Genomic DNA, 13564 nt, shown 5'->3' with positions numbered 1-13564 from the left:
TTCTAGGAATTATTGGTCAAATTTATTTACCTGCTACTCACAAAAGAGGGAGAAAACTAATACTACTCTTTCTAGGGTTTGACCTCAAATAACCAAATGGCTACTCATCATCATTCATATAAGGGGATGTTGAATTTGAGGGGTTTTATCATATTTTATTATCAATCACGTTAGGATCTGACTTTCTTTTTATAGGATGAGAGCAAAGCAGAATATGTATTGAGTGAAATAGTTGTCACTCATTTCTTAGTGAATCTCATGCATGGCTATTTTAATGACTTGGAGGCACATAAATAGTTGTCTACAAAAGCAGATAGGCATCACCTTTTTCAGTCTCATTTCTTCCTACCTCTACCCTCACCCTAAGGAGAGAGCCAATTTATCTCCACATCAAAAATTTCTGAAAAATCAAAGGAATACTTCTTTCCTAATAGCAATCATTTTTTGTGAATAATGACAAAAGCCTATTCTGCCACATTAATAGAACAAAAAAGGTTAAAATGGTAGAGTAGTATTAGTTTCCCCCCACTTGGATGTGTAGCAAGCAAATGAATTTGACCAATAATTCCTAGAACATCACCATCTTCTAATTCTACTTATCTCTTTTAAGGAAAAAGTAGCAACCATGACTTTTTAATGGAAAACAAAGTAATAAGACTGAAAAGTGCCTAATCAAATGAGATTCAGACTGTGTTCTGCTGTCTAGGGACCACTAGCTTTGTTCATTTCATGAGTTCATCAATCAGCTGTTACTTTTTTTTTTTCCCTCCTGATAACTGAGCTATGAAGTTCAGAGATTTCCAAGGGAGAACATTCAGGACCCAGGAAAAAAAATTGCAGGTAGATTTCTTTTTTATTTATCCAAGTGAAAAACAACTCTTCCTTTTGCTCCCTGAGGTGTTTCAAGTGCATCCTGTCTGTCTCTAAACCCCAAATCATCAACATAAAAAAATAATAAAATAAAATGAAGCCTTTTAAAATGACTTAGGACTCCCTGTGGTTAGAATCTTCCAACAAACGAACTACCAAAAGGATTTGTGCCAAGGTGGGGGGGGGGGAGGGTTGGGATGGGCATAGCAACTGGAAATAGAGGTGAGTTGTATCCAAAAAATAAGTTTAAAAAACAGTCTGACTATTTCAAAATGATATAAATCAGGGGCAGTGGGAAAAGGAAAGGGGAGGGGGTTTTGAAAAAATCCTCCTTGGTGGTGGAAATACTGCGCCTTTTTTGTGGGCTAGAGTGTGCCAGCTTTTTCAGACAGGAGGAATGCTGAGTGTCAAGGGGTCAGGCTCAATCCGGTGCGAGTTGATGAGGCAGGAAGGTGGGGAGGAATGTGCGGAATGTCCCTGTTTGTGTAGGACTCCATTCATCCCATTGGCGAGCGTTTGCTGCCTGGAGCATATAAAAGGAGCAAGACAGGCAGTCCGAGACTCACAAAACAACTCTGCCTAGCAGCTGAGAGGGAGCAAAGCAAGGCAACTTCAACTACAGGCTACTGCTTCCGAAGCAAAAAGCCAGACAGACAGCCAGTTCGACCACAGCCTTTCAAGGCAGACACGGAAGAAACAAAGGAAGAAGCAGAAATCCATCCTCCGCGACTCACCTCGGCAGCCATCCTCTTTCAACGAGATCCTCTAGATCAGACTCACACATCCGACCTGAGGCCAAACAAACCAGGGCACTCTGCTCGTTCGCTGGTCTCTCCCGCATCCCAAGCATAGCTGGTCCAGTCTCTTGCTGACTATCTCTATTCTCGAAGACTAGCTCCCAAGGATGTCTTCAGGGAAAATGGGACCCATGAGCTTCGCCTTCGTTTTCCTGCTCACGTTCTGCAACCGGGTAAGAAGGGAGAAAACCCTTTTTAAACCCTTCGCGTCCTCGCTGCCCCACCTGTCCCAATCTCCCGGGCTAGAAGTGGCTGGTCTGGGGATTATCAGTCTACATCCCTGGGAGAACTAGCGAACACCGGGCTATGGGGACTCTGGGAAAGCTTTGGCCCCGGGACTTAAGGGGAGGGAACTGGGAAGTGAGGAAGGTGTATGCGTCTCACGCTGTCCTGATCTCCTACTGACTTAAGTTTTCTCCTCATTTCTCTCAGGAGATAGCCGGCCAGGACTGCAGCGGGCAGTGTCAGTGTGGGGCAGGACCGCCACCAGAGTGCCCAGCCGGCGTGAGCCTGGTGCCAGACGGCTGCGGCTGCTGTAGAGTGTGCGCCAAGCAACTGGGCGAGCTGTGCACTGAGCGGGACCCCTGCGATCCCCACAAGGGCCTCTTTTGTGACTTCGGCTCCCCAGCCAACCGCAAGATTGGAGTGTGCACGGGTAAGCACCACTTGTCACTCTCTTCCCAACTGTCTCCCTTTCTCTCTCTCTCTCTCTCTCTCTCCCAGGGGCTATAATGGTCCCCATCCTGGTACTGAGAACTGACAGATCCAAACTGCGCTTTCTTGGGGAAAAGATCTTAGTTTGCCTTCAGCATTACAAAGAAAGTCTAAATTTCGATTTCCTCTCTCACCCACCACATTTCCCCTAGTTAGATGTGTGTTTTTTCTTTCAAAGAGAGTTAAAGGCTATCAACACCCACAAATAGAAAATTGCTAGCCAATTCTCTATCAAAATGGTTTCTGAAGTTTCTTTTTTGCCTCCTTTCCTTGCAGCAAAAGACGGTGCCCCATGTGTCTTTGGAGGAATGGTGTATAGGAGTGGAGAGTCCTTTCAGAGCAGTTGCAAATACCAGTGCACATGCCTGGATGGGGCTGTAGGCTGCGTGCCCCTCTGCAGCATGGACGTCCGTCTCCCCAGCCCAGACTGCCCCTTCCCCAGAAGGGTGAAACTTCCTGGTAAATGCTGCGAAGAGTGGGTGTGTGAGGAACCCAAGGACAAAGACCAGACTGCAGTTGGACCAGCCCTAGCTGGTGAGTTGGCTGTTTTCCAGGAAACACATGTCAATGATCTAGAATCAAACCAACTATTTTGATCTCTTTCCTATATATACAACATTCATCAAAAGAAAAAAAAATTCTCTAGAGGCTACTTGTCTCAAATTAGGGATGGGGTGGGGGAAAGGAAAGCTGATGCTTTTCCCCTAGAGTTTAACCTTCTGTTTATATGCTTTCACAGCTTTCCGACTGGAAGACACTTATGGCCCTGACCCAACTATGATTCGTGCCAACTGTCTGGTCCAGACCACAGAATGGAGTGCCTGTTCAAAAACATGTGGGATGGGCATCTCTACCAGAGTTACCAATGACAATGCCTTCTGCAGACTGGAAAAACAAAGTCGTCTCTGCATGGTCCGACCCTGTGAAGTTGCCCTGGAAGAGAACATTAAGGTAAAACTTCCTCCCCAGGTCCCCTCCACCCCCCACACACATTAAGTTAACCTGCATTGATAATCACGGATACTAGCCACCATTAAAATGGGTCTTCCTACCCATTTTCCCCACTCTTCCAAAAGTATCTAGATCTAAGTAGATTAGGTTGTTAAAACCATACAAATGTTTTGTATTTGGTCTTGCTCTTATGTCCAGTATCTTTCACTATGAAATATCCATAGAGAGGGCTATAAATCTAAGACATCCTAAGAGAAGCAACATCTATATTTGGAAATTTGAGTGACCGAACATAAACTTCCTCTTCTCATAGCAATTACTTAGAAAGTCCAAGGAATGGGCCAAAACATACAGGAGATTGCTCGAAACCAATGCCTGTATCAACCTGTTGATTTTCCCCTTTATTTTTGTCTCTCTTTAGAAAGGCAAAAAATGTATCCGAACTCCCAGAATCTCTAAGCCTGTCAAGTTTGAGCTTTCTGGATGCACCAGTGTGAAGACATACCGGGCTAAGTTCTGTGGGGTCTGCACAGATGGTCGATGCTGCACTCCCCACAGAACAGCCACCCTCCCTGTTGAGTTCAAGTGCCCTGATGGTGAAGTCATGAAGAAGAAGATGATGTTCATCAAGACCTGTGCGTGCCATTACAACTGCCCTGGAGACAATGACATCTTTGAGTCCTTGTACTACAGGAAAATGTATGGAGATATGGCATAAAGCCAGAGGTAGAGACAGAGAGAGGCAGAAAAGAGAGCGAGAGAAAGACTAATTAGACTGTCAACTTGAAAAGATTCACATCTCATTTTTTGCAAACATGATTTCAGTAGCACAAGTTATTTAAATCTGTTTTATTTAAGGAAAAAATGTCCCACAAAATTCAACCCATTGCTCCATGTGGCATTCAGACAGAAATGAGCTACTGCTGACCCCAGACATTGGTTTGGAGAAGAAAGTAAGACTTGACTGTGGGACCACATCACAGCACAACTTCAGAGCTTGTACTAGGTTGGTGCTTAGGGGTCAATAGAGAGCACTTGTGGAAAGGTTTGCACTACCAAGTGGTTGTTCCCTTCAAGTGGCAATGCTGTGTTCCACCTGGTAATGCAATCGAGAAGGAGACCTTTAATATTCTGACTGACCTGTCCTTAGCTCCATTGACAGCTGAGATGTGCCTACTTGGCTGGTGGGGGGCTGTCAAGCTGTTCTGTTCCATTGGAACAGCAGTATTTCAGCTACGACATTTTGATTCAAATGACCATGCTCAAAAAGAGTCAGAATTACGTCTATTAGACTGGACAGCTTGTGGCAAGTTAATTTGCCTGTAACAAGCCAGATTTTTTTTATTAATATTGTAAATACTGTGTATATATATATTTGTACAGTTATCTAAATTAATTTAAAGTTGTTTGTGCCTTTTTTTTGTTGTTAATGCTTGGATATGTTCAATGTTAGCCTCCATTTCTGAACACCATAGGTAGGATGCAAGGCTTGTTTGACAATGCATTCAAAGCATGAAATAGATACTCAATGGAGATTCTGCTCAGTTAGAGTGACCAGTGGTCAAGAAGATTGTTTGCTAAAGGCAGGAATGTTGTTGTAAAGCATGACTTGTACAGTGGAAAACCAGTGGCCCCACTTTTAATGAACAGATGACCTGCGGTAAAATGAGTGGCTCTTTGATAGCCGACCATTCTTTCCACCTAGGAGCATTTGTTTCTGACTTTGACCAGGACTGTTTTCGAACAGTTTGTTATTTGTTGAGAAGTGTGACCAAAAGTTACATGTTTGCACCTTTCTAGTTGGAAATAAAGTATTATATTTTTTCTATAAATGGTTTTGTTACTTCTTTACTCCTTTATAATTCTCCCTTCGGGAAGCATCCATCGGGGAAGTGATTGCCCAGGGGTCATTTAAGGTTATTTCCCAACACTTCTTGCAGGAAGATTCCTTGTAGAGAACACCAGTGACAATGGATTCTCTACTACAACATACTGCAACATGGGTCAGAAGTAGAGTTTTGATTCAAATCTAAACTAGTCACTAAACTTAATTAGAATGCTTTCAAGTAATTTAACTTCAGAACCATAAAAATCTATTATCAAAATGACTGGGTATACTATAAATTATTCTTATTACAATAAGCCCACTGAAAAGAGGGCTAGACTCAGAGCCAGGAAGACCCAGGTTCAAATCCTGCCTTTGACACTTACTGTGTAACCCTGGGTAAGCCTCTTAGCCTCCATTCCCTCATCTATAAAATGAACTAGATGGCTGCTAATGTTCCTTCCAGCTCTCTAAATGTGTGATTTTATGAAATGTGCCTTTGTGAGTCATAATTAGGTCCTGATTTTAATGGGCTTTGAAACTCATTAGAAATCAATACATTATTATAAATAAAAATAGATTTAAATCTGCCTCTGATATATATGACCTTAGGCAAGTCATTTAATCCCCATTACCTAACCCTTGCCATTCTTCTACCTTGGAACTAATATACAATATTGATTCTAAGACAGAAGGTAAGGGTTTGTTTTTTTTTAATGAATTTAAGAACAACTGTCATCCATGAATGCTGATTCAGAAATAATCATCTATTTTGAATCATGTAGGAAACTTTCACTTAAATACATTTTGATTTGAATTAGCTCTATTCTAGAGCCTCATTATCAATGATACTATCTTGCTATTTCATTTTAAGTATAGTTTATAAGTGAGGCTGATGAGGCTAAGAGAAGATTAGACTTAAAGAGTATCAACCCCACTTGATAATGAGCTGAATTTCCATAACCACTGACAGGAGAGGGCAGCATGGATTCCAGAGAAACTCATGGGAGCCCAATATCCCACAATGCAATATAGCTACAGAATACTAGAGAACAACAGTAGTTAGACAGACTGGGCATGGGACAGAGATGGTATGACTCATTTTGAGAGACAAAGTCACACAGGAAAAACAGACTAACTCTGCAAATAGTGTCTGTGCCACAAACCAAAGAGGAAAGCCAACACATGTTCAAAATGTGGAAAGGTCGGCTGGTCAAAACATTGGGCTTTTCAGACACACCCACACACGTGGATGGCAGCATCACCAGAGGAAGCAACTAAGTTCTAAACTGCCTATGGACAGAAATTGTGCTGTTTTTGTTTTGTATCTCCCTATCAGCACTTGGATTCAATAGTATTATTTACTAATATGGGCAGATCAAAGACTCAAATGAAGGGCTCGGCTACCTTGACCTTGACTACTCTTCTAAATGATTCTTGTGTTTCCACATGGAAGCTTTATTTACTATTTGCATTTTTAATGTTATAAAACTCAAACATTCAAGAGCAACCACCAAAAGAGAGCGATGACAGAACTTTCATCTCTTCTCTTAAACAGAAAGTGTTTTTATCTTTAAAAAATTTTTTGAATAGCATTTACCTGATAAAAAATCAATTTAAAATAGCTATATTTTATCATATGTATTCTAAAAGTAGTTCTGACATTCAGGATCATATATTTGGAACTAAAAAGGACATTGGGGTCATTTAGTCCAAAACCTTCATTTTATAGGTAAGATAACTAGGGCCCCTACAGGTTTATGTGACTTGTCCAAGCTCATCCCACAAGTTATGTAGCAGAGTCTGAATTGGAATTCAGATCCTATAACTCCAAGTTCAGTGTCCTTTTCATGTCACTGCTTTGTATTTATGCTCATTTTTTCATATTCCAATGCATAAATCAGAAGACATTTATATTAACTGAGGCCTTCTTTAGCATAAGGATTCAGTTAGAATTTATTTTCTCATCTGTAAAATCAGAAGGTTTGACTAGATGACTTCTAAAGTCCCTCCCAATGTTAAATCTTAAGGTATTATGATTTTAAAAGTTTATGGATGGGGGCAGCTGGGTAGCTCAGTGGATTGAGAGCCAGACCTAGAGAAGGGAGGTTCAAATCTAGCCTCAGACACTTCCCAGCTGTATAACCCTGGGCAAGTCACTTGACCCCCATTGCCTACCCTTCCCACTCTTCTGCCTTGGAGCCAATATACAGTATTGACTCCAAGACAGAAGGTAAGGGTTTAAAACAAACAAACAAATAAATAAGTAAATAAAAAGTTTTATGGATGACCAATATGGAAATATGTTTTACATGAAAATAAAAATAAAAATTTAATTTAAAAAAAAAGGTTATGGGCTCCTAAGACTATGCCTGCTTCCAAGGATTGTCAAGAATTTTGTGAGGTATAGATTACATTTCATATGAAAAATTGTTTTACGTCCATGATTAAATGTGTTATAAAAATCTCATACCAAGAATGTACAGATTTCATTAGGGATAGGCTAGCGTAGTGAATACAGAGTTGGCTTGGGATCCCGCAAGACCCAAGTGTCCCAACACTGGCATAAACTGTCCATGGGACCCTCGGCCAGTCACATAATGTCTTAGTGTTCTAGACCATGAGATTATAAAATGCAGAGAAATTGTTCATCTGCATTAGTAGAAAGAGTTTCCTCATCCACAAGTTCCCTCTATCAGTGCAAACTCAAGTTCCATCTCTCGACTTAAAATTGATACAAACCACTCTCAGTCCATGTAATTTAAATGGTCAACTAGGTAACCAATTTGCAGGTTTTCCTAGAAAACACAGGGCTTTAGAGTATGGAATTAGATAAGAAGTCTTATTTCATTCTCTTCCTAACCCAGTGTTCCAAACTACTATTTGACTCTGTAGAGCTTTGCCACCGTGTCCCCACAAGAACATCGTCTCACCCATTCAACTACCCATCTTTCCATCTCCAGAGGTTATTGAGGTGGCACAGTAGGTAGAACACTGTGCCTTTAGTGAGGAAGACAGTTCAGGATCTACTAGACATGTGACCCTCGGCAAGTCACTTAACCTCCTCCTAGTTTCCTCAACTATAAAATGGGAATAAAATAGTGCAATGATCCAGAGTCATTGTGAAGATCAAATTAAATCATATTTGTAAAGAGCTGAGGCACATGCTATTGTTGATTCAGCTATGCCTGGCTTTTTCCTAATCCCTGGGGACCATAGCACATCAATGTTGTCCATGGGATTTTCTTGGGAAAGATACTAGAATGGTTTTGTCATTTCCTTTTACAGTGGATTAATGCAAACAGAAATTAAGCGACTTCCCCAGGGTCACACAACTAGTAGGTATCTGAGGATAAATTTGAACTCAGGTCTTCTTGACTCTAGGCCAAGAACTCTATCTGATTAAGACACTGCCTCTACCTGATACATAATAATGTTTATTTTCTTCTTCTTTCTCCCTATTTTTGTGTTATCTTCCCTCATCGGTATGTACGCTCCTTGAGGTCAGGGGCCAATTTATTTTTTTTAAGTTCTCATCTTTATCCCAAACTCCTTAGCACAAGGCCTGCCACACAGTACTTAAGAAATAATTTTCCTACCTATTACTTGAAGCCTTTAAGAAAAAAGCAACTTTTTCATTTTAAATAATAGAAGCAAACAAAGTAAATACATATACTAGTGTTCTACCTATAAATGTCATAAATACTAAGTGGCCACCTAAAGTAACCAGGGCAATGAACTAGGTTGGAGGCAGAGAATGAGAAATCTTAAACCTTTAGAAAGGGCAGGAAAGGCTTCTGTGATTCAACCCAAGCTCCACATTCCAGCCGAGGCCATTGTCTGCCTTGCCATCTCTTTTAATCTGACCCTGTGTGTCTGCTCTACTCACGAAACAAGCATACTCCAGTAGAAGTTTCAAAGCAGAAGCTAGTCTCTTTTCTAAAACCTTCCAACCTCATCTCCTCCTTTCCTATGCTCGGCACAGGAGCTTGCCATACCACTACAAAAGATAAAAAGGGTCCAATGAAAAGAACCAAAGAGTATGTCACTGGCACGTTATAAAGTATAGCCATTAGTTTTCCTTAAAAGAAGCCAAATAGTCTAGTCTCCTATTTTACCCTATATCTATTCATGGGTTATTAATTTGTAAAGAATTTTACTATAAAATATGCCTGAGAGGCAGTGTGAAATAACAGATAAAGAGTTGGCCACAGAACAACTAGGCTCATCTCTTAACACCTACTAGCTATGTGACTATCAACAAGTCATACTCTGAGCAAGGCTCTAAAATTATAAGTTGCCAAGAAGATACTATTCATTCAAAGACAGGAATTTTCCAAATTAAAGAGTTTTTTCCTTTGAAAAAAAACCTTACTTTCTGTCTTAGAATCTTTTGATTTTGTTTTATTGTTTCTTGTCTTGCGAAGTCACTAGTTTCTAATTGTCCAATTCTAGTTTTTAAAGATTGAAATTCTCCCACAACCTTTTGATTCTCCTTCTCCTTTTGGTTCATTCTTTCTTTTAAGATATTTTTCTCTTCTTCCATTGTTTTCATATTTTCCAGATGGTCAATTCTGGCTTCAACTGTCTTAGAATCAATACTAAACATTGGTTGCAAGGCAAAAGATGTAAAGGCTAGACAATGAGTTATGACTTGCTCAAGGTCACACAGCTAGGATGCGTCTGAGACCATTTTTGAACCCAGGACCTCCCCAACCTCCAGGCCTGGTGCTCTATCTGCTGAGCCACCTAACTGCCCTCAGAGACTTTCTTATGTCAAAGAAATGACAGATCTTTTCCCTGTTCCTCTAATATTATTAACACTAAAACTATAGCCTGCTCAATTTCATCTTTATTTGAAGAAGGGACATCTTTATATATTTTTTCATCAAACAATATTACATTGAAATAGGACACTGGGCTAAAGTAGACTGTGTGCTTCTTGAAAGCAGGGAATGTTTTTTTTGTTTGTTTGTTTTCTGCCTTTCCCCAGAGCTTAGAATAGTGTCTGATACATCATAAGCACTTAATAAATTATTATTTCCTGACCAACTAAATCTATAATGACACACCCAAGAAGTTATTTTGCTTAACAAATTCCTTGATATTATGTAACATTAGCTTGTTAACTTATCACTTGTCTCTTTTTTTATAAAAATAGATCACAGAATGCTCAGAAGAAATTCTGGTTATTTTAATTTTCTGTTTGCTTGGATGTTAAGTAAACATTAGAGTTTATCATATATAGACAGATGACATTGCCCTTAAGCCTAACACTTTATCAGGAGGATGCCTAGAGACAGACACAACCCACAGGGAATTTTAGTACTGGACTTTCCTTCTCCCTTGTTCCTCTCCCTAAATAAAATTAGAGAGTTTCCCTTCATGAATTTCCAGCAACTTCTTCTGCCCTTGACTGGGAGAATCAATTGGACTATAACTAAATTGCTGTTTTGTTTTTTTAAAAAACTGCATAATTTATACAAATGAAAATACATTTGTGAAGGTGACAATCTAGGAACCAGTTCGAATTACAAAACTGAAATCAATGAGCATGAAGAAATTTATTTTCTACATTAAAAATGTAAAGGTTTCAAAAATGAAGAGGTTTCAAATGATAAATTGACTATGATTTCTTTTCCTTTTATAGCTAAAATTTCATCTCTACCTAATGTAAAACATTTATATAAATATTTTTATAAATATTTATAAATATTTATATAAAATATAAAAATTGCTTATCACCTAAAATAGATTTTAACAACATTTCTATGATACATAATACTGAACTCAAATGATACTAAAGAATTTGCTCCTGGCTTCCAAGTTATACATATTTGTTTTGGGATTGGAACTATGAAACTGAAGTTGAAGGAGCACTATAGGAGAATTAAGGAGATATGAATTCTAAAGATAAGTTTAACTCTAAAACTAACCCTGTGACTCTGGGAAAGTCATTTCCCATCTAGCTTCAGCTTCTTCTTCCTCAATGCTCTCCCCATCAAATCTAGAACAGGAACTAGACAAATGTTTTTGGTGATAGAAAAAATTATTTTAACATAACTTTTCGTCTTGCTACTTCCTCATGTATAACATCCTATTTCTCTGTTCTGTGTCTTTGCACAAGCTGACCTAGCATCTGGAAATGAACACTTTTCTCATTTCTTTTTTTCAGAATTCTCAGTTTCTTTTCAATGTCATCTCAGACACAGATTCTACATGAGGTCTTTCATACTTTCCTATTCTTCTCCTCCCCAGTTGGTGGTGTCTCCCCTTGAAAGTATCTTATATTTCCTTTTTTGCATATTTGTAAATATTTCCTTTTATATATTTTGTATGAGAGGCAGCATAGCGTAGGTATTTGAGTTAGCTTTAAAGACAGAAAGACTTGGATTCAAATTCCTCCTCTGAGTGATTCTGTGACCGCTAGGAGAGTTCATCTCCCAGGACTCTAGACAAATTACAGAATTTAGGTACCAGTTTTCAGTGGTATAAAGGGACTTTCCTCACTCTACTAATGAACCATAGATCCAATTCATGCTCCTACATTTGTTTTGCTTTGTTCTATCAAGAGGATGTAAACTTCTTGAGAGCAGGAACAATTACATTTTTGCCTTTGTATCTTTGGTGCTGAGCACAATACCTGGGGCTCTCATTAAGATTTTTTGGTGACTGACTGATTGAGAGGATTGTAATTTAGAAGACCAAGAGACTGGATACCCTTACTTTCATCAGAAGATCACCACCATCTCATTTCCAAATACCACACTAGAAGAAAAAGTACCTCAACTCTACTTCCTTTTCAGAGCTACAGAAATCCCTTAGGTATGAATGCCCTTCGCCATTTTAAATCTAGTCTTTTAATTTTCTTCCTTCTCTATTATGCTGAATGAGAATGTTGAAAGTGGAGCTTATCTTTTTCTTCTCCCCCCCCCCACTCCAGTACAAGCATATTAATTTAATGGAAATTGTCCCCAGACTAGCCTAATGAATAACAAACACGCCTGACATCCATTTAATTGGTCCTAGTAAACACCTCTCAATTACACAGTACAACAAGAATTCTTGGTTTGCTCCAGAGGCCTGTGTTTCATATAATGTTCCAAAGTGTGTTAGAAATTCTATGTCCGTTAATGAGGGCTACCAGCACATTTATGACTGGCACCTCTGTGTTCCAATGTATGAGAGGTAACCAAAGAAATGGAGAACATCACTTTTAACTTTATATGAAGTAGAAACGACTCCCCTCCAGATGGAATTTATCCAGATTTCCTTTAACTAACAAAAGACTCAGAGAAATTAGTTAGTGATCCTGGGGTGAGAGTGGGAGAAGAGAAGGAAGGAATTGCTTTTAATGATCTATACTCACATAGGAAAAAAATAAACCATTCAACCCAATACAGTGGTTTGACTCAGAATGTGTAAAGGTTGAAGTTTCTCCAGAGACTGACTTTCAAAAAGGAAACCAGACCTAATATGCTTTAGTTAAGCCATTTGCTTTCTTTCCCTGCCAAAGTATGGGCTATAAGGAAGCACTTTAGTAATTAAACAACAGGCACATTTACAACCAAAGACATTAGTGAAAACGGAATATGCCAATCAGAGCAGTATAATAACAACTGGCATTTTTATGGCATTAGAAGGTTTGCAAAGAGTAATATTTATTATTTCACCTGATCTCCACAACAACTCTTGGAGGTAGGTTATTTTCCCCACTTTACGGATGAGTTAATTGAGACCTGAGAGTTGTCTAATAACTTCCCCTGGGTCTGAGCTAGGATTTGAAATAAGATCCTTCCCATTCCAAATCTATTCTATTCATTATGCCACTGCATGATTGCTTCTGTATATTTCCTTTCTTGAAAAGCATCTTACTCAGGGCAACTAGGTGGCTCAGTGGATTGAGAGTTATGCCCAAAGATGAGAGGTACTGGGTTCAAATCTGACCCCAGATTCTTCCTAGCTGTAAAACCCTGAGCAAGATGCCTAGCCTCACTCTTCTGCCTTGAAATCAATATGCAGTATTGATTCTAAAATGAAAGGTAAATATAAAAAAAATAGTATCTTTCTCTCATCTCCTACATTTTCTCTATTCTCTCATCATTTCTTTTGTAAAAATGGAAAATTCAGTTCTACACTGTCCATGCTGATATAATAGATATTTTAGGATGCAGTCAAGAAGATACAAAAATTCTCTTCCAGTCCCTCAGCACTGACAAGACTCAGAATGTCTGAGTTTTAGAACCTTAAAAAAGTGCTGCTCCTTTTTGAAGTAGTGAATTTCCTTTACTCATCATTATCTGTATTCATTGTTCAATACATGTTGTTCAACCTTTCTCTTTTTTCCAAAGAGTTCTCTAAGATTGGCTGATGTGCCCCTTATAATTGAATCCCAGAGTAATGTTTA

At 39.1% G+C, this 13564-nt stretch overlaps 1 protein-coding gene across 1 annotated transcript; it reads left to right on the top strand.

The window, feature by feature from the left end:
- The first annotated feature begins 1458 nt into the window (after window positions 1-1458).
- Window positions 1459-5164, top strand: CCN2 (cellular communication network factor 2). Its single transcript, XM_044674525.1, has 5 exons — window positions 1459-1840; window positions 2100-2322; window positions 2658-2915; window positions 3121-3332; window positions 3754-5164. The coding sequence occupies exons 1-5, from the start codon at window positions 1775-1777 to the stop codon at window positions 4048-4050; spliced, it is 1056 nt and encodes a 351-aa protein (XP_044530460.1). The 5' UTR covers window positions 1459-1774; the 3' UTR covers window positions 4051-5164.
- Window positions 5165-13564: the final 8400 nt, after the last annotated feature.

Source organism: Gracilinanus agilis, chromosome 4 (genome assembly GCF_016433145.1).
Source record: "Gracilinanus agilis isolate LMUSP501 chromosome 4, AgileGrace, whole genome shotgun sequence".
NCBI lineage: Eukaryota > Metazoa > Chordata > Mammalia > Didelphimorphia > Didelphidae > Gracilinanus > Gracilinanus agilis.
The sequence above is the reverse complement of the archived record's forward strand: the minus strand, read 5'-3'. Positions and strand labels throughout refer to the sequence as shown.